At 43.2% G+C, this 21742-nt stretch overlaps 1 protein-coding gene across 2 annotated transcripts in view; it reads left to right on the plus strand.

Moving 5' to 3' along the window:
- Positions 1–4035: 4035 nt before the first annotated feature.
- DOCK2 (dedicator of cytokinesis 2) overlaps positions 4036–21742 on the plus strand; it is a 337258-nt gene continuing 319551 nt past the window's right edge. For both annotated transcript variants that reach the window (XM_066613322.1, XM_066613323.1), the window contains exons 1-3: positions 4036–4155; positions 12839–12922; positions 17798–17838. In XM_066613322.1, coding sequence (XP_066469419.1) covers positions 4116–4155; positions 12839–12922; positions 17798–17838 — 165 coding nt within the window. In that variant the 5' untranslated portion in view covers positions 4036–4115. The remainder of the gene's footprint in view (positions 4156–12838; positions 12923–17797; positions 17839–21742) is intronic.

Here is a 21742-nt window from a genome sequence, read left to right on the forward strand (position 1 = left end):
GGCATAGAGGTTTTGTAAACTCAGCCCCTTCGTCTGTAGTATTATGTGGGTGTGGCCACAAGATTCGTGTTTTTAAAAAACTTTCAATTTTTTTAAAATCGAGTTTAGGATAAAGGTTGTGCATACTGTCTCTAAAGTGATTCCATCACCCCTCATTTCCCTCCATTTGTTCAGTAGGTACTCTAAAGAGGTGAATGAAAGCATGGGAGAAACTTTCAGGATACTTCAATGCTGCAGTCCTATGTTGGTTTAGTTGAGAGTTATGAAGTAAGCGCCCAGGGAACATTTCAATTTCCTGGAACTGAACATTTTGTGTAAATTACCACTCTTCAATAGAAAAATGTCAAATTATTCACACGTGCATTCATTCAAGATGTATCATGAAGCTGCTAAATGGGATGTTATTCACAAGCTTGACCCAGTTGACCTAATCCTGAACAGATGGGCAGGAGCTTCTGAGCGACTCTAGTCTTGTGAGCCAATTATACTGAACTTGGGCCAACTTAAGGCCCAGTCCTATCCAACTTTCCAGCACCGGTGCAACCATAAGGAAAGGGAACAAACATTCCCTCATCTGGAGGAGGTTTCTGTGACTGTCTCTCCACCACAGGATGCAGCGCATGCCCCATTAGCATGGCTGCACCGGCACTGGAAAATTGGATAGGTTTGCACCCTTATTTCCTAATAAAAGTATTGACCCATATGGGATCCAGCCAAGGTGCTTTGCTGTCAGCAAAGAGCAGTGGGCAGGAAGGATAAAAGCAGGCCCCTCCAAGGTTGTGGAGCTGAGGGGAGAGCTGCTTCCTTGCCTCCTCCTTTGCTCTTAGCAGCAGGCTATACATGGGAATGAAAAGAGCAGGCCCCCTGAGGTTAATGGTAGCCAAGGGCCAAGCTGCTTCTTTGCTTTCTGAGGTACAATTAATAGTTGCAGATTTTCCCCATATCCAGAAATGTGTGTAGTATGGACATCACAATTGTAATAGCAGGGCTGAGAAGTCTTAAGACATGCCATTCTAAATGAAGTCTTTTGTGGGAAACCAGCATTTCTCTATTCCTGAGTGAGGTGCCAGTATTTCTCAGACAATATTAGTTAATTCTGTTCACATACCTACTTAAAATATGATTTAACTTGCATGCAAGATAATCTTTTATTTTTTCACATTTTTAGATTACCCTTTCTCCAAGAAACTCAGGATAGTGTACATGGTTCCCTCCTTTTGTCCTCACAGCAACCCTGTGAGGTAGATTAGGCTGATGGATAGTGACAGGTCCAAAGGCACCCAGGAAGCTTCATCAGTGAATGATTTGAGCATCGGTCTTCCAGGTGTAAGTCCAAACCACGACGACAGGGCTTTTCAAACTGGGGCGGGACTTGGCGGCATAAGGTGGCAGCAGGGAGGAGGCAGCGGCACAATCCCCAGGATCGCAGTGCTTAGGGGGCTGCAGGGGCTTGGGTACACTTACCCAAGCTTCCTGCAGCCTCCCGGGGGTGTGAAGAGCCCAGTGCGATCTTCGACAGGGATCTCCGCAGCAGTGAAAGCAGAGCGATCGTGCCCTGCCTCCACTAAAGTGGAAGTAGAGCGCAATAGCTCCGCTTTCACTTTCACTGCTGCGGGGAGCCCTGCTGAAGATCGTACCGGGCTCCCCGCACCCCCGGGAGGCTGCAGGAGGCTTGGGTAAGTGCACCCAAGCCCCTGCAGCCCCCTGAGCGGCATGATCCTGGGGATCGTGCCACTGCCTTCCCTTTCCGCTGCCTCACCCCTGCCCCCGCAAGCTCTTACAGAGGCTCAAACTCTCCATGAGAGCTTGAAAACCACTGCACTACGCCGTTCTTACTCTCATCATTCAGAAAGCTCAACATTCAGAAAGTGTATGTGGCCATCGTAATGCTCCTAATTCTGTGCTTCAAAATGGTGGCAAAAAGATGTAGCAAGGCCTATAAATAAAGTTTCACCAATGCTAAAATCTGGATTTATAATAGAGTCGTTTCAGTTGTACTTGCATAAATTGGTTATTTCATGTTTCCATATTTTCTGTGGCATTTTCAATATTGTAGGGGTCTTATTTCCTTTTACAACACAAAGCTATCCTGTTTAGAAGTTAAATTTATTTACCATGCTTCTTCTGTGCAGTATATAAATGTACTTATTTCTAAAATCTTTGATTTGCATATCTGTAATTATTAAGGTACTGCATGTAATGTTTTTACCTTTGTTATTTAGGACAATGATAAATACTGCCAAAGATCCAATGAGCTATTTAATTTATATCTCACCTTTTCCTGGTAAGGCACTCAAGGTGGCTTACAAGATTAAAAATCAACAACCACAATAAAATTAGCTTAAGTGTGTACTTAATGTGTGTGCCCTGCAGAACCATAGACATCTTCCTTTCAAGTAGTAGAGACGCATGCTGTTTCTGAAGTGCATGAGGGCCTGCCTTGAGAGGAAAAAATGAAGTTTCTATTGTACATGCCCAAGCCTTGGAGATGTTTAAGTAACTGTTTGGATCTGGACTAGGAGAAGCAGATCTTGTATTAGTAGCATCTGTTACCAACTGTGTGTCTCACAGATGCCTGAGTAAACAGAACATTTTTCAGCAGGTGATAAGGTGCACAGTGACAAGGATTAATGGATCTTCCTTGGCAGATGAGTGGCACCACTGCCAAAAAGTCCATGCTTCAGACCTCCACGTCATAAAAGACAGGCCATAAAGCAGAGCTCCTCAGCTGATTTTAATATCTAGGGAGGCTTATATGGAAGGAAATGTTTCCTGAGGTATAAGTATTACAAAATAACTCCCCATTTCATCCCACTGATTAAAATAATTTACAACAGGCAACAAATACCATATAACCATAACCAAGAGCTTCAGACTATTTTGCCTCAAATTCAAGAGCCAATACCCTTTCGGTGAAACATGAAATTAAAATGTTGCTTCCCTGTTGGTGCAATGTGAAAATATTCTAATTTATCATGGTTTCAACTACCTAGCTGAAAAACACTGAAAACTAAAATTGCAAGTTGTGATTTTTCTCCTGATTCCACTCTCTACACAGAAATGAAGGGTAATCTTGTGTGCATAATAATGGTACACCAGATTTTGAACTGCTCTAAGTTCTTGCGGGGGCGGGGGGAGGCAGCTGGGGTGGGGGAAGGCAGCGGCATGATCCCCAGGATTGTGCTGCTCAGGGGGGCTGCAGGGGCTTGGGTCCAGTTACCCGAGACTCCTGCAGCCTCCCGGGGGTGCGGGGAGCCCTGCGCAACCTTCTGCGGGTTCCCCGCAGCTTCAGAAGTGAAAGTAGAACAATTGTGCTCTACTTCTGCTTTAGCGGAGGTGGGGCGCAATCGCTCTGCTTTTGCTTTCAAATCTGCGGGGAGCCCTGCAGAAGGTTGCGCAGGGCTCCCCGCACCCCTGGGAGGTCGCAGGAGGCTCGGGTAAGTGGACCCAAGCCCCTGCTGCCCCCTTGAGCGGCACAATCCTGGGGATCCCACAGCTGCCTCCTGGCTGCCCCCGCCCCTTCAAGGAGTAGCGGCCAGGGCCCACAGTCGTGATGCCCAAGTCTGAAAAGCTCTGTGGTACACTGTTGGTGGGTTGCAAAGTATCCTCTTGCAGTTTGTGTCCCCGCACATATAGCTATCTTCATAATGTGATCTTGGATGTGTTAAAAGCTGAAATCCTATGTGTGCTTACCTCAATGGAAGTCCCATTGAAATCAGTGGGATTTCTTTCTGAGTGGGCCTGAAGTGATAGATCTTGGTGTGTGATGTTAAATATGCAGTAGCATTTGGGAGTTCTCCTCTCGAGTTTCTACTTGCTTATCATTGTCCTGTTTAGCAAGGCACCCGGTTTGCCTTGCTCCCTCCTCCACATGAAAGAATCACTTTCGTTAAGCACAAGACACTCATTGGGGGAGAGTAGAGTAAAAGAGGAAGGAAGCTGAGCGATTGTTAAAAGAGCAAAGCTTACTGCACAGCAGCCCTTGGGCCTGCCAAATCTGCCTTGTGATTTGACCATCTGTGAACATTTCTGGAATTTTATCAGTTCTGCCTTCAGTTCAGTCTGCAGCAGTTCTACTGAATCCCAGCCTCCATGACCTGCTGAATTCATTGACAATGACTCCTTGGCACAAAACGGATAAGAAGATTGGAGTGGGTATGTATCCTTTAGGCTTTTCCTCTGTGGGTAGAAGTGCTGACATGTCTGAAGATAAATCAATTAGGGGAGGGGGAACCGCTTTCTTTAGAACATAGTAGCCTTGTGTGCTGGGCCCATCCTGAACATGCACATTTAGAAGCAGGTTTTATTGAAGTTTCCTTCCAAGCCTTTTGGGCATTGTACTGTTGTCGGACACAGAAACCAACATGGAGGTTGATCACTGACTTTGAAATTAGTTATGTTAAGTCTTTCTCATGAAAAAAAAAACAGATTAAAGTGTATTTTTTTCCCTTTTTTGGAGGAATGAACTGAGTTGTGCAACTCGTCCTCTTGCTTCCTCTGTCGTCTCCAGGAAATGCAGAGGAAGCAAAGCAAAGTCATTTTTAGAAACAAACTTTACAGGCTTTGACATTTAGCTTCTTTCCTGCATAGTAAGTGCATTGAATATACTTCTCCAGTTACTACTCTCTTTATGTCTGTAGTAAAGTCTGTGTTTTCTGAGACTGCAGATGCATTGTCCACTGGTAGCATGACACCTCACATCAAATTACTAATAAGAAGCATGAGTTTCTACAGTGCTAGGGAGACTACTGCATGAACATCTCTGCAGTAAATAAGTACATGTAGCTGTAGATTGAAACATTTGCCCCCATTTGAAACTTAGGATTGTGGTAGGACACTACATATTATGACCTGATAGGTATTGTATGACGTTATTCAACACACCATTTGATTCTGGAAGCAGATTGTACGCAAAATGCTTTCGGGCACAATCCTAACCAACTTTCCAGCACTGACATAGCTGTGCCAATGCATCCTGCAGTGGGGAGGCAGTCAAGGGGGCCTGCTCAAGGTAACGGCATGTTTACCTTACCTTGGGGCTGCATTGTGGCTAGGTCAGTACTGGAAAGCTGGTTAGGATTGCGCTCTTCATTACTAGAAGTTTAACTTGCAATTTTGTACATGCTTACCGGGGAATAAGCCTCATTGAACATAGTGGGACTTACTTCTGAGTAAACATGTGCAGGACTGCACTGTCAATGAAATGAAATGATGACATTGCAAAAGCATTCAGAACGCTCAGCAGGTTTGGTGACTGAAGCAAACTACTATGGAAGCAATGAATTGAGACACTGGTGTTTCCTGCAAGCAGGCAGAAACCTCTAGCTGAAGTCTGGCAGGCTTCTTGGCCCCAACACTAATTTTACTCTGACAGTATGGCATCTCCAAGAGTGCTCTTCTCCTCTATGCTGCAGAGTACTGTGAGATGCTGAAGACTGTGCAAGAGGTCCATGCCGTCCCTTGCTATTCCAGTGTTGATCCCTTTACGCTAGTATGGGGAGCACCACAGCATGAACTCTTCCTACACAGCATGGAGCTTCACATACTCCTGGCAGTGCAGGAAGGAGTGCCACTGCTGACGGTTCCACACTACCAAGGTAGCCAAAGAGTGTAGTTTCTCCTTTGTAACAGATGAAATTTCCTGTTGAAGTTTAACTGGCCAATAAAGTGTTATGGTGTAGCAAGGCTGCATGGTGAAGTACTGGTAGTTAATCTCAGACGAAGGCTTGGGAGACCTGGCTTTAAATCCCTTCTAAATCATGAAGTTCACTAGGTGTCATTGGCCCATTTGCAAAGTCTAACCTACCTCACAGGGTTATTGGGAGGATAAACGACAGGTAGAAAGGACATGTGCATGTCTCATTGAGCTTTTTGGAAGAAGGAAGGCTAGAAACAAGGGAAAAAAGAAATATGAGATGTAGGGAAATAAGGCACCCTGATTATATGGCAAGCAAGTGATCTGCTAGTGAGCATTTTTAGTCTTATCAATGCTCTGCTTTCATTTTTGTGGTTCTCAAATGATGCAATTCCAGCTAAATGTTCCTGTTATATTTTTGTGGGTCTGCTGAATCACTAACAAAACTTAAGAAGTATGAATTAAAAAGCTATATGAGGCCAGCCATTCTGATTCTGCATTCTGGTGGAAAAACAAAGCAAACCACCATCACTGCCATGAAACATTTCAAAAATTGTCTTTCATTTCTGTAAATTCATTGGCAAAAATTGACTTGAAGCTAAACTTGGACTTTGCAAATTCAGCCATTCTAGGTAGTGCCAACTACTACCATGATGATGAGACAAATATGAATCGCAAGCAGGGAAGTTGTGAGACTTGAGCTATCATTACGTATACAATTGAGTGATGCTGTAAAAACGTGATGATGGAGTGGATTCCAGCTTGTTCCATCACCAGGCAGCCTGATCCACAGAGTGGAAATCCTTTTGGGAAAGAGGCTCAATTTGTGTGATTCTATCTTCGATGAGGGAGAAATTTGAATGAACTTACAAAGCTGCTTCAAATGGAATCAATCCAATGGACCATCTAGCCCAGTATTATCTGCTCTGATTGGCAGTGGAATTCTCAGCCTGAGGCCTGACTGACTAACCTACTGACTAACACTTACTGACTAACCTTTTTAACCAGAGATGCCAGGGACTGGACATGAGTCCACCTGCATGCAAACCATGAGTTGTCCCCTGAGCTCTGGTCCTTCCTCAAAATGGAATCTCCTGCAGAGTACTGGGCTCACACTGATGGCTTTCCACACAGTGGACAGCAGCTCACCCTGGTCCTTCAATATGCTTCTTTGGTGCCGAGTCTGGGTAAATGTATGAACAGGGGCATAATAATAGCGATCGACTTGTCTTTGGATGGATCCTTAAGAAACGATGTACCTTTTGTGAATGTGTTCCTTACTTTTGAACTTTCTTGCTACAGTTGAACAAACGGATTGATATTTAACTATATTTTAAAGCTGCACTTTTCAATACAATTACTAGATAAAAACCTAAAATTGTAGCAGAAAAAACGGTTGCCTACTAGTTGCAATTAGGCTGTAGTAACATGTGTGGGCCTTTCTATGCAAGTAAATTCAGTGCTTAAAATACTTAATAATAATAATAACTTTATTTTTATCCCGCCTTTCTCCCCAAAGGGACTCAAGGCGGCTTACAACATATTAAAAACATAATTTAAAAACAAATAAAAACATATTAACACATCATAAAAAAACAGCACTCAGAGTAAAAAATAGGTAAAAAGAGCATAGAGCAGCAGCAAGTCATAAAAGAATCAGGCCTGTAAAAATATTAAAAGATGTTAAAAAGATGTTAAAAGGCCGAGAACTCAGAAGGCCTGTTTAAACAGAAGGGTCTTCAGGCCTCGCCGAAAGGTCTCAAGAGAGGGAGCCATTCTTAAGTCAGGGGGAAGGGAGTTCCATAGCGTTGGTGCTACTACTGAGAAGGCCCTATTTCTTGCAGCCGCCCCACGTACCTCCCTAGGCGGCGGCACTTGTAAAAAGGCCTTCTCTGATGACCTAAGAGGACGAGCCGGATTGTATGGGAGCAGGCGATCTCTAAGATACCCTGTTCCAGAGCAGTATAGGGCTTTAAAGGTCAATACCAGCACCTTGAATTGGGCCCGGAAACGAATGGGCAGCCAATGCAGCCGCTGGAGAAGCGGACTGACAGAGTCGAACCGCCTACCTCCAGTAACCACACGGGCCGTGCATTCTGCACTAGTTGCAGTTTCCGAACTGTCTTCAAGGGCAGCCCCACATAGAGCGCGTTACAGTAATCTAATCTCGATGTCACAGAGGCATGGATCACCGTGGCCAGGTCTGCATGATCCAAGTACGGCCGCAGCTGGCGCACCAGCCGAAGCTGAGCGAAGGCCCCCCTAGCCACAGCCGCCACCTGGGAATCCAGGAGCAGCTGCGAGTCCAGGTGGACCCCCAAGCTGCGGACCTGCTCCTTCAGAGGAGCAGTTCAAAATACTTCAAAATACTTCAGTTCAAAATACTTCAGTTTTTCTCAACATTTGTCCACCACTGTACCACTTCACATGGTCCACCTATTGGAAGTACCACCTGAAGTTGCTGGTGATTACATCATCGCCAGTTATTTCTGGGTCCAGATGCAGCATAATGAACACCAGTGAGAGGCTCAGGGTGGATGGGAGGCCTATTTCGAACACAGAAAATCATGCTTTGGAGCTTTGCCAGTTGAGTTGAGCCTCCTCCTTGTGTTCATTGTGTTATATTCCTGGTCTCGCTGCTGGGTGCCAGAGGTCCAAGGGCCCCACAGGTACCACTAGACACCACCTCAAGTATCACTGGCAGTACCTGTGCCACTGGTTGAGAAACACTGCTCTACTGCAGTATTCTTCCATCATTTCAAGGAAACTGATAACTATTGACATCAAAACTTGCATCACCATATGGATCCGGGTAAAGAACAAAACTAAGAAACAAAATCCCACTAATAATCCACAAAGGAAGTACAAGTCTCAGTTACGTTAGAATTCTGCAGGTCATTAGTGTGTTTTCAAGGATATTGCTGGTAGCATGGCTTTATTTCCAATTTTGTGGCACATGTTTCTTTCCCCAAGACATGCCAATAATTTGACAAATTATCTAGCTTGAACAGAAACATTTGTAGTGCAGAGTGATTTTTGGTGTTTCTAACACAGTTTAGGTCCTAGTGTCTGGCTCGGGGCCTCTGAGTACTTCCTCATTTGTTTCATGCAACGTGCTCAGATGCTTTAGCCAGGGTGCTGTGGGATGACCCTGGCAGCCTCTTCTTTTGGCTCTCCCCGATGCCTCAACCATGGCTGGCCAAGACTGCAAGTTCAAGCAAGTCTTGGGTGCCAGCAGTGGTGTGACAGAGCACCATGGAAAAAAGGCACTGTGACCCTGGTAAGTTAGGGAATGACTAGCCTAATCCTATCCAACTTTTCAGCATCAGTGCAGCTACTGCATCCTGGCAGTGGGGGGGGGGGGGGTTGGCCTCTCAAAATAAGTGAACTGGCAGCCCAATCCTATCCAATTTTCCAGTGCAGCCATGCCAACCAGGTGTGTACTGCATCTGCGGTGGCGGGGCAGTTACGGAGGCCTCCTGAAGGTAAGAGAACATTTGTGGTTCTAGAAAACTGGTGCTAGAAAACTGGATTGGATTGGGCCCTAAGAATGTTTAAAAAAAAATTCCGAAATAAGTTCTTTCTGCTCTGTGCATCTTGGTTCCAAGAAAAGCATGCATTGAAAAAGAAATAAATTCAGGACCTGTGTAATTTCAAATGACTTGGGAGTGTTTAAGCTGTAAGTTTCCACTTACTCAATTAGAAAACATGAGGCCTGCAAAACCACTTCCTTTGTCAGTTGCTTCGATGTCAACATGCTAACAAGAGATTTTTTTTAAGTACCACACAGCAAGCAGTGAAATACCATCGTTCTTTTACTGTCAACCATATTTTGATTATTAATTTTTATTTTCTTAACATAATGGTGGCTACAGGAAAGAAAGTACATTTTTTTTCCCATCCCACATTTGATTTTTGATAGTTGATTTCTTCTAGTGCCAAAATCAACAAAACTAAATTAAGGCAGCTTAGGAAACTTATCCAAATATTGGTCTGAAAACAAAGCCAATGGAATAGTTTCTCTGTAGCAGACCACTAGTGCAGCGTGTGAATACTTGTATGTCATTGATACCTCCAAAGCTGTAATGTGAAAATGGGTTCATCAAGGCATCTTGGGCTGCAACTCTAAATGTGCTTACTGCAGAGTAACAGCACAATTCTAACAGGGCTGTCCATCATATCCCACAGGGTCAGGGAGGCAGCCAGAGGTCTCCTCCTCCTGTGTGGGGCCCTGGCAACCCCTTCAGATCTGTTCCAGCTCAATCTCTGGTGCAGAATAGAAGAGATCCAGGTAGGGATTTGAAGTGCAGGAGGGGGGAAACAAATTCAATTTATATAGTGATATTTCATAGAACTAGAGGCTGAACGCATTCTATTGTTATCATACCAAAACAGTGGACTTTCAACAAAAAAAGGTAGGGTGCAATCCTAACCCATATTCCAGCACTGACCTAGCAGCAATGCAGCCCCAAAGGTAAGGTAACAAACATGCCCTTACCTTGAAGAGGCCCCCCCTTGACTGCCTCCCACCGCAGGATGCAATGCACGCCACATTGGCACAGCTAGGTCAGTGCTGGAAAATTAGTTAGGATTGCGCCCGTAATCTCACCAACACCACCAGGTTTCTTCATCTTTTTTAAACCTAGACCCACCTTGAAAACTCAGGCAAGCTTAAGGTCTCTCTCTTTCTCACTTTCTTTACTTTTAAACTGCTGTTTACTTCATACTGAGGCTTTTGACAGTCTGTGCTCATGAAAACATCTCAAAGTGAGGCATAGTTTTTTAAAAAATTAACCTCTAGTTGAAAAAACTCAGTTTTAATGTAAAATTTAAGAAAGTACAAAACGTTAAGGAACATTGCTTATTGTACAAGATTACTATTATACACAGATCATTCTCATGGTTGTAGTTAGAATACAAAGGAAATGAAGCAGAAGAAAACCTTTGAGAGATATTTTAATATTCAGGGTGAAGTTTAATATTTAAACTTCAGGGTGGGGTCTTGAAGATAGCAAAGTGCCTACCAAAAGCCAAAAGGATATTCTCAAGAAATGGCAATGCAGTCCTAGGCTGAATATCAATCCTATGCATGTTTATTCAAAAGTAAGTCCCACTGTGTTTAATGGCACTTATAGCCCGATCCTAAGCCAGCTCCCGCCAATGGAACAGACATGTATGTGGTCGCAAATGTGCCATTAAATACGTTGCAACTGCCTGGAGGCCAGTGTGGTTGGTGGAGAGGCCTCCATCATTGTTAGAGCAGTGCCCACTGAGTTAAGTAAACCACTGGGTGGTGGGGAGGCAGCAGAAGGGCGAAACAGGGCGTAGAAGGTGTGTAACTATGTGGGGGAGGGCAGACCGGGGCCGGGTCAGGTTCAAGAGGGTGTTGGGGACAGGAACAGGGGTTGCTGCTGCATCCAAGTTGCTGAGTCATCATTTAATGACTAAAGGACTTGAGTTGAGTCGCCTCCCCTGTTAAAAAGCATGCTACCGGGAAAAAAATGGAGCTGCTGCTGAGTTTTGTGTGTGTGTGTGTGTGTGTTGGAGCTCTCTTTAACAATCTCCTGCTGTCCCTGCCCATCTGTAAACAGGGCAGGAGGGGTGGGAGGGACTGTGAGAGAGCAGTAACAGAAGCAGCAAGGGGAGGAGGGAAATGAGCAGCAGCTGCGAGGCTTACCAGGATGATGCGATCCTTTGCAGCCCTATTCAGAAGTAGTCCCACTGTAACCAGTCATTCAGTGAAGCTCCCTCCCCTCCATCAGCCATGCTGTGCAAAGCATGATTGCTAGGAACCCCCTTTCCTGACTCCTCCAGCCAATCATAAGGTAAGAACCCCCTTGGCTCCTCCTCCTGCCTTCTCTCAGCCAATGAAAATATCAGAATGCCCATCATTTGTCCGAAGATCATCCTTCCTTCCTATCACAGATGGGGAAAAGACCTTTCTCCTGCCTCTCTCCCCCTCCCTGGGCTTCTGCAGTAAGGCAAGAACTCCCTTGGGCTCCTCCTTCTACCTTTCCTCCGTGAATGAAAATATCAGAATGCGCATCCTTTGTTCAATGATCATTGGTTCCTTTCTTCCTATCAGAGATGGGAAAAGCGAGCCCAGTCCCGCCTGCTCCCATTCTTTGCAAGCATTAACCCTTCCCTGCCTTGTGGCTGGAACTCCTTGCTGCTTGCCCAGAATACTGGCCCCATGAGGTTTTTCATGTGGCAAAAACAGTAATCAAGCACACCCAGACAGAGGGAGACTTGAGTCAGCACATGTGGGGATGAGTCTTTTTCAGAGTCTTCCACATGTGTGACTCACGAGTCGCTGAGTCACCCCAAATCATGCATTTTCATGACTCAAGTCTGAGTCACTGACTCAAGTTCCAAACCCTGCTTTAAGGTGAGAAAAAATGCATAAGTTTTGCTGTTAATTGTTCCTATGAAAGCCTGTCTTTGTGTTTGCTGTATCTTTGAACAGCTTTCTGTGTTTTTTAAAATAAATATATTGTCTGTGCCAAGACTGATTTCTGAATGACAGTGGAAAGGAGGACAAGATGAGAACACTTAATAATTTGAATCCATTAAATGTGTGTTCAGGACTGAAGTATATTGACTCCTTACAATAGTTCAGCACAGGCCAATTTCTTTAAGATTGAAAGTCCAATTCTCCTCTTGGAACAAGTCTAATGCTCACTCCTGTCCTCCAAGTTGATTTAATGAAAGTGTACAGAAGCTTTACTTCACAAATGGGATTTATGTCTCTGAGCAAAGTTTGGCATTAGACTGTAATCCTATGCATACTTACCTGGAAGTAAGCTCCACTGAATACACTGGGACTTCCTTCTGAGAAAGCATGCATGCGCTGCACATAGACTTTATTCTACCCATATATAAAGCCCTTGTAATCTGGCTATGGTGCATGTTTAAAACAATAATTCCGAAATGTCACCTTCAACTGCTACATTTTTGAGAGAGCTCATTTTTTTTCTTGCTAAATATTTGATATTTCAGGTTTGAATTAATCACCAGCTAAAACAAGCACTCATTAATGGTGTGCTCTGCTTTAACCTTTCCATGCAGCCTTTAGTTTCCTTTCACACACAGTTGATTTAATAGTCTCAGGTGAAAGGTGAAGTGTAATCCCCTGTGTACCACAACATGTTCAAGAAGATAATTGGTCTGAATCCACAATTTTTTATTTCTGTTTCTTCACAGCGATATACAATTTCAGAGCTGCAAAAGTGCCACAATTATCTCTGCATATTGGAGATGTAGTCCATATACTGGAAGACTGTGAAGGTGAGAAACTTCAGTTGATGTACAACTATCTTATTGATCTAAAGATATAACAGAGCCAGCAAAGACAGCTTCGGCATGCTTCCCTTGAATTCTGAACAATTTAGAAGGCAAGGGTTCCTGGGACAAAGCTTTCCTTTATGATTTTCCTTCATTGAGTCCCTTCGGGGAGAAAGGCGGGGTAAAAATAAAGTTATTATTAAAGTTATTATTATTACCTGCTTGTAAGAAATATGCAAGTAAATATGCTTGTTTTCTGAAGTGCAGTTTGGGTGAATGAATGTGACTAACAGCAAGTGTTGCACCCAAAGACATGTGTCTTTGAAATTGAAAACTAGCTCATATTAGGAGACAAGACTTGCTTAACCCATTTTTGCCAGGCCCACAGGTGTACACATTTGGTCCCTGTTGCGTACATGCAACGTGGGGCAGAAATGGCTCAAGCTGTCTCCTTTTCCTAGCATGCAGGTTTTACCATACTGATATTTGAGATAAAATTGCCAAAATTAGCATAAGCAGAGCACCACTTCTGAATAAATATTATTCTTAATAATAATAATTAATAATTAATGTGTTACCAAAACAATCCAAGCCCTCATAGTGGCTTTGGTTGAATTATAAAGAGAACATATGGATGAAGCAGATTTGTAGATTTATGTTCTGTGACAGTGTATTAACAACCATACTTGTGGAGAAAGTCATCGCTATGTTTGAATACAATTGTGTCTACCTGTGATTTAAGTTGCCTTGGATACATTAACAAAAAAGTGGATGAACTTCTGTAGCTTTAATACGTGTGAGGCTGCATTTACATGCACATATACTTGGAAGTAATTCACATTGAACTCAATAAAATGTGCCTCTGAGTAGACAGATATGTCCAGGATTGCACTGTTGCAGTTGAGAGACTGAGGACTCATGGTTGTCCCCTCTACTGGCTTTCTGGAGTTCTCTGGCTTCACTGCATAGGCTACTCCCTTTAGCCATTTTTCAGTGGAAGAGAAGAGGGTTGGGGTGCAGAAGTAGGCAGATGGGATTTCTCCCTGTCCCTTACGCATCATCCCACTGGTGCCTCCAGTGTAGGTTACAAGGGTTACTTAAAAGGGGAAAAATGTGCTTTCCCTCTCTCTCTTGGAACCAAACAGTTAGCTTGCTCAGCTTCTTTTTAATTCAAAGATAGTAGATTATCTTTTTAAAAGTACCTGGCTCTTCTAGTGGTTGTAAAGTTGCAGAAAGTACAACTTTGAGACCAACGTACACATTACATCCAAATATAACATGCGCACTCAGAAATGAATGTAGTATTGGAAGAAAATTAATGAGATGGTAGGGCTAATCTAAACAAAGATAGATATCCATTTAGTTATTTGATTTTTCTCTGTAAACCGCTTTGTGAACTTTTAGTTGAAAAGCGGTATAGAAATACTGTTAATAATAATAATAATAATAATCTGAAAAGTAGGATCTGAGGTCATTCAGAGATGAGAACACCATAAACACATTCACAAAATCCTCAACACGACTAGCATGTTTCATACCAGTAGAGGTCTCTCTTGAACTACAAACACTGAATTCAAGTTCTAAGAAAATGTACTCTTCCAAAAATGGTTAACCAAAATATATTAAACTGACAATCTACAGGCAGTATTTGGCATGCAATTTTTGGTCTATGTCTGATCCTATAGCATTTTTTGATTTCTTGCCTCTTTATATAGTGGGTATTCGTCAGATGTTCTGCCCTTCACATGTTCTGCACTTCTGATTGCCTCATTCATGGCAGAAGGGTGCTTATGTTCCTGTTTTGACAATCTTGTCCCCTTTGTTTTGACCTTCAGCTTATGATCCTCTAGCTTCAAAACAGGAACAGAATAACAAACAAGAACCAGAAGGGAGAAGCTGAGATAGTTCCATTTGTGCTGAGCTGATAGCAACAACGTGTAGCTGCACAACTACTTCTTAAAATTGTACTTTTATTTACTAATTACACATTCCAAAAACATGAACTATTATTGCTACAAGTTCTTCAGCTTTTAACAACCTAACCTGTACAGCTGGGTGCTAAAACAAGTGGCCCCAACGTAGGGCTGGCATCAGAGGGTTGGGTTTAGTCTGAGGAAGACTCTGGCTCTTCCTGGGACAGTCGATCTGCCACAACCACACAATGCCTATGGGCACAGATGTGGTCTCAGAGATCCACAGGGGACTCTTCAGAATGACCCCCTGTGGATTTCTGAGACCACATCTGTGCCCATAAGCATTGTGTGATTGTGGCAGATGGACTGTCCCAGGGCTCCCCATTGAGGAGAGAACCTATGGAGGGCGGTTTGCCAAGAGCCTCCTGAAACCTGGTACTGATCTTTCTCTGGGCTTCAGAAGATGGCCTTTCCTGGCTTAACCTGTGTCTAGTCATAGTACTGAATACGGAGCAAACTGTTTTAGCATTGTTTTATAGCAGACGAGACTTGACTGTGCTGCAACGTGGCTGTACAGTGGAGTTTGTGCTGGCCTGCTGTGCCCTGGCTGCTGTCAGTGAAGCTGAAGTCAGGCTCAGGTGGCTTTTCCCTTTAGGAAACGGCTGTCAAAGCAATTTTGACTCCTATTGGTAGATTGTACCACAGTCCGACAGACCTTTGAGGCAAAATAAGCCTCTGAGAAGGGATGCCTCTGTGCCTTCTGGCTGGGGGATTGAAAAAGACATGAAAGCTGTTTTCAAAGCAGGGAAAAAAGTCGACTGGAAGAGAAGCAGCAGCACCCACCAAAGCCCAGATTATTTTGGATTACTCAGTATCTCCAACACAATTGTAATCAATGCAGGAGAGGTAATTCCATGAGATAACTAAAGAAGCACAGATGAGAGGCAAGTAACAGATAACTGAAATTTCTTTGTTCGGGCCACACAGTTGTATATGGAAATGAATTTATTTTGGCATTAATTTTGTTCTGCAACTGTCAGGGCAAGACAGCATACTCATTATCCTAGTGTCAATACGCTAAGACTGAAAATTTCCTCTCTTGACCCTTCCTTTGCCGAGAGGAGCAAAATTTTGGTCTCACATAAAATAAAATAATAACCTAGGTATTTATGTACCGCCTTTCTGCTCATCGGATTACTCCTCTGACTTTATTCAAGGCGGTTTACATAGGCAGGCATTTCTAAATCCTTCAAGGGGATTTTTACAATCATAGAGGTTCCCTCTTTCAAGAACCATCAACATTTCAGAATGGATCTTCCTGGTTTGGTCTCACTTCTGGCCTCCAGTTCTCCCACGCAGGCTGACAAGCAGCTCCATCTCTCACATGGAGGCAGCCAAGACGCTTCTTGCTCACACCAAGAGCAGGTGGAATCACTCAGCTCAGCTTGTCAGCTGCTTCAAGGTCTCGCCATTCTCAGCCATTCAGGGAGCTGCTGGTGTCCTCAAACTGACGACCTTCTGATATTATCTTCAGGCTAACGGAGGCTCTACCCTCTAGACCAGACCTCCTGCCCAAACCAGACCTCCTGCCCTCACATGGAGCATTTCTGGGTGAAGACAGTATTTGTACAGAATCAACAGTGAGAACCTGCACCCAGTCATAATCGTGAATTGAAAAGCAACTCTTCCAACCTCATAAAATCCACCCAGAAAGTTCTGTAAATTGAGACTTTTGTTCTTGTGTGAAAAATACACTGTTCAGAGCAAAAATTGGTTTTCCTGCATCAATGACCAGTTCTGTTCAGTTAGGAAAGCAACTTTAAGTGAAAAATCAAATTTTAAGTTGATAGTGTTGGAAGACACTCAATGCTAGCTGTGGCTAATTAGCCGCTGCAAGCTTAAAGATCCGTTCAGTCAGCAAATGATCTCTAGGCTTCTGGTCTGTCTTGGTAAGACTCACTGATTCTTTTAAAGATTTGTCCACAAATGTGTGTAGTTTGTTGGTGTAAAGGGTTGTTCTATATGTAGCCACAAAAAAAGGAAAAAGAATGCACTTCTGTCTAAACTGAGGGAAGTGTGTTCAAGTTAGCCTTTCGTAGTCCTGAGGAAAATGATACTTCTGAGGAAGAATAATTTCAGCTAGCCCTCCCCCTGTTTATTGTTAATGCTTCCTTTTAAAAATGTCAACCTATTTATAAGTGGGTTATAAATTATAAAGGAGTTAACCCATTTCTAGCCCAATCCGATTCCCTCCCCTGACAGTGTAACTGGTGGGGACTGCTTTACGGAAGTTGCAAAGTAGCCTCTGCTGATGTGTACAGCAGGCCTGCTGGTGTGGAGGCCGGAGTGCTCTCCCTCATGCCAGGTACCTATGGAGACCTGCTGGAGCTGGTAAGCCTGTATAGGGGGTTTCAGGGAAGCAGGAAGGGGGCAGAATGGAGGGGGGGGTGAGGGTGAAACAGGAGAGGGATGGGCAGAATGAGGTGGGGATGGGGGGAGGGTGAATCAGACTCAGGAAGGGGCTGGGATCATTGATAGTGGCACACACCAAATACTGACCAACTTCCCAGGCCTGATTCCCTTTCCCAGGTCAACACGAACTTGCACCTGAGATTGACCTGTCACAGATCTGATCTGACCCATAGTGGCTGCTGGGGTTTGCCCCTGGACAAAGGGGGTAAATGTCCCCTAACCCTGTGAGAGACATTCAGCAGCCAAAAACCCTCAACAGGATGCAGCAGTAGCTGTACTGGCTCTAAATAGGCTTTTAGATAGGATTGGGCTGTTAGAATGCCATCTTATGCACATTATCCTGGGAGTAAGCCCCGCTGACACAGTGGGACTTATTTCTGAGTAGACATGCTCATGCTTGTGGTGTTAGTTTTGCAGAAATGGAATGTATGGCACAGCCTTAAAAAGTATGTAATTATAAAATCAACAATCCTGATTTTACTTTGAATTTTAGATTGGTACAAAGGATACCTGGTAAGACATAAAGGAATAGAGGTAAGGTTATTACTGTTGTTATCATTCTTACTTTTAGTGTTATATATATATATCAAAACTTTTTAAAAAAGAAGTGTATGGCTTTGGCTATTCAATAAAACATGGACGATTTAAGGAACTTTCAGTAGAGCAGAAAAATAATAAATAATTTCTAGAGGTGTTTGAAAATTGTGTTATTTATTTTACTCAGAAGCAAGCCCGCTGTGTTTGATAATTCTGTCTTACTGACTGGAAACAAACACCTCTAATAATTGTATGACTAGGAAAAAAAGTACCAGACAACTAGTTTTACACTGGGATGGGGTGGGGGGGATGGAGTCTTGAACTTTGTTTTTCAAATAGCAGCCCCTGCTCTCTTTGTCTTATACCAAACTACTTTTGAAACTGACAGGATTTTGCAAAGCACACTGTGATATCGCATGATAATCTTGATTGAAAGGGAAAAAATGTTACCTCATTCCAGTGGGTTGACCAAAGCCCTTGGACATACTTAAAGCAGTTCTTTGGAGTGTAGCTTTCATATCCAAGTTCGAAGCCTTGAGAATGTACTCTAAAGCAGTGTGGGTCAGGAAACACAAGGTGGGTTGTGGGCCAATTTCAAGTGCGTCCCCATTCATTTCAATATTTTATTTTTAATATATTAGACTTGATGCTACCATGGTGATGCTACCATGCAATGTGATTGCATTGGGGGAAATGCTACAGACCTGTACTTTTAACAAGCTACTATGTATAATTCTTTAACAATGATAGTCAATGGGACTTACTCCTGGGTAAGTGTGGATAGGATTGCAGCCTAGGATTGTTAAAAATTTTCTTGCTTGATGATGTCACTTCCAGTCATGACATCACTTCTGGTGGATCCTGACAGATTCTCATTCTAAAAAGTGGGTCCCGGTGCTAAATGTGTGAGAATGCTGCTCTAAAGTGCTCCAAAACAGCCAATGCAAACAGTTGTACTAGCTTCTGGTCCCTCTTGAGGCACAATTTGGAGGTCCAACTTTAAAGCCCTGCACATAACTTCGGAGCTGGGTACCTGAAGGATCGTGTACTCCAGCCTGCTGGACCATTAGTTCATCTTTGAGGCTGACTCCTGAGTTGCTCTGCTATCTGAAATAAGGCAGGTGACAACTGGAGTGGGGATCTTCTTGCACCCCATTATTATTACTTTTTAAAGTAATACAGTAGTTGATGAATTGTGTAAATAACATTATAGTAGCCATTTTAATTCCTGTGTGTTCTTTGCATTTTTTGTGTTATTTTCTTCTGTCTTCTAGCTTATTTGTGATATAAGTGTCAATTTAAAAATATGGCTCTGGGCAGAGTTCTTTTCTAGATTCTTGGGTTCTCTGCCCATCTCTCTCAATTTTGGTATCTTCCCAGTTTAATTCTTGACTGATTTCTTATTCTCTTTATTGCAAACTTTCTAGTAGAAAACAAAGCTGAATAGTCACAGTTCTTTGAAATACAGTGTACTTTTGTGCTTGACAGCACATGTACAAAATTGAAGAAAGTAACTTTTTTGTTGCCTTGTCCTTAAAGATGTGTGTTTCAATCATGGTTGATTATTTTGTTAGATAGCATCAGAACTCATCTCTTTGTTCCCTGTTAAGCAGAAGTAATTTCCAGTTTGTTTCTGAATGCTACAGTTGTGCATAATACAACGCTTGAAAGATCCTTTCATATCCCTGTGCTCTAGAGATTGCTTTGAACAACAATTTATAAGGCTTTATTGATGTTTATGCCCATGTGATCAAGTGATAATGGAGTTGCTAGTATAAGCATCTGTCCTTAGAAGGGAGCATGCACTTTAAAAGCTTAACATCTTTCTTTTCATTATTCTTATTATGCCTACTTTGTTTTTACCATGGAAATTATTGTGTACCTGTTCTTAGAATGACTATTCTGCATGAGATACCAGCCAGAGCAAGTACAGTGTAGGTTTAAAATTGGGGTGTCAAACATAAGGAACACATGCTGAATGTGGCCTCTGGAAGCAATTATCTGGCCCCATTATAATTTGGTTCTCCTAGCATGATAATTGGGCTCTCTCATATCTTGAAAATATGAACAAGATTTGCACATTTTCTCTTGCACATTTTCTCTTCTGTCATTGACAGCTAATGAGTTTCTATGTGAGAACAAAGTGCTTATTTCTGGTCATCATCTGCTTAATGATGTCACTTTCTGCCTAATGATGTTCGGGGACATGATTGAGACATACAAAATTATGCACGGGAAGGACAGAGTGGATAGAGAGATGCTCTTTTCCCTCTCACACAACCTCAGAACCAGGGGACATCCACTAAAATTGAGTGTTGGTAGAGTTAGGACAGACAAAAGAAAATATTTATTTACTCAGCTTGTGGTTGGTCTGTGGAACTCCTTGCCATAGTATGTGGTGATGACATCTGGCCTAGATGCCTTTAAAAGTAAATTGGACAGATTTCTGGAGAAAAAATCCATTCTGGGTTGCAAGCTATGATGTGTATGTGCAACCTCCTGACTTTAGAAATGGGCTTTTCAGCCACACTAGACGCTGTTCCAAAACCACCTTTCAGAGCGCGATACCATAGTCTTTCGAGACTGAAGGTTGCCAACACCATATGTCAGAATGCCAGATGCAAGGGAGGGCACCAGGATGCAGGTCTCTTGTTATCTGGTGTGCTCCCTGGGGCATTTGGTGGGCTGCTGTGAGATACAGGAAGCTGAATTAGATGGGCCTATGGCCTGATCCAGCAGGGCTGTTCTTATGTTCCGGCCCTCAGCAGGCACCATGAATGTTAACTTTGGCTCTCTGTATGGAATATATTTAACATCCCTGGTTTAGAATGGAGAAGAAAACCTATAGATGCCTCTGTACTTTTGAGTGGTTTTTTTGCAGTTCTGGACATGTCTTGCCAGTAGAACAATTTCTTGGGCCCTTGGTTCTACTACAGCCATGGATCATGTAGTAAAGTCCAAGATTACCCTCGATATCAGCAATTTTCAACCTTTCTCACCTCATGGCATACTGATAAGGGGCTAAAATGGTTAAGGCACATCATCAGGTTTTTGACAATTGACAAAGCACACAATATGCTGATAAGGGGCTCACATCCCCCAATGGCCCTACTAATAAACAGGCCCCTACTAATAAAATGGCTCCTCTTCCACCTACTCCTGCTGCACACTGGTTAAAAATCACTGCTCTGTATATTCTCCATGCATGTCCCTTTTCCCTTGCAGGCCTCCAGCACTGGATAGCCTTTTTACTCAACATCCTGCTGTCTGCCTTTGCATTTCCATTCAAGCACTTCCTTAATTAAGGCACATCTTTTAATTCTGGCTTTTACTGGTTGACCCTCCTTATTTCTTTCTTTCTTTTTCTTCCTTTCCTCTCTAGCATGTCTTGTCACCATTAATGTTAGATTATAAAACTGTGCATGAGCCCTGTGTTGTTTTTTGTGCCGTGCCTATGTTTTATATATTTTTATCGGCATTACTTATAAAATAATTGTGGTTGGATACAAAGTTATAGGAGTTGTACTGCTAGCAGATCTCTGATGCTGATAACTTTTGTTGAAAGCTGGCTACTGCTGGTCACCGTAAAGCATTTTCTCTCTGGAATTCTGTGATATAGGGTCATTTTGTGGCATATTCTGAAGAAACAAATGTGCTTTGCATTTGGGAATGCTGAAGGTGCTGCTTCAGTTGCTACTTCCCACAGAGGCATGACAATTGACCCAATTCTATTACCCAGTAGTGGCGGCAGAGCGTGCACTCCACTGGTGCAAGGTTATCACGGTAAAGCACCTTCTGATAGTGCAAAGGCTAGAAGCGCCAGCAGGAAGGTTCAGCGCAAGATCGGGGAGGGGGTGGAACAGGGTAGGGGCAGGAGGTGACAGGGACAGGGTGTGTGGAT

This window comes from Tiliqua scincoides, chromosome 2, assembly GCF_035046505.1.
Source record: "Tiliqua scincoides isolate rTilSci1 chromosome 2, rTilSci1.hap2, whole genome shotgun sequence".
In the NCBI taxonomy this organism is placed as follows: Eukaryota; Metazoa; Chordata; class Lepidosauria; order Squamata; family Scincidae; genus Tiliqua; species Tiliqua scincoides.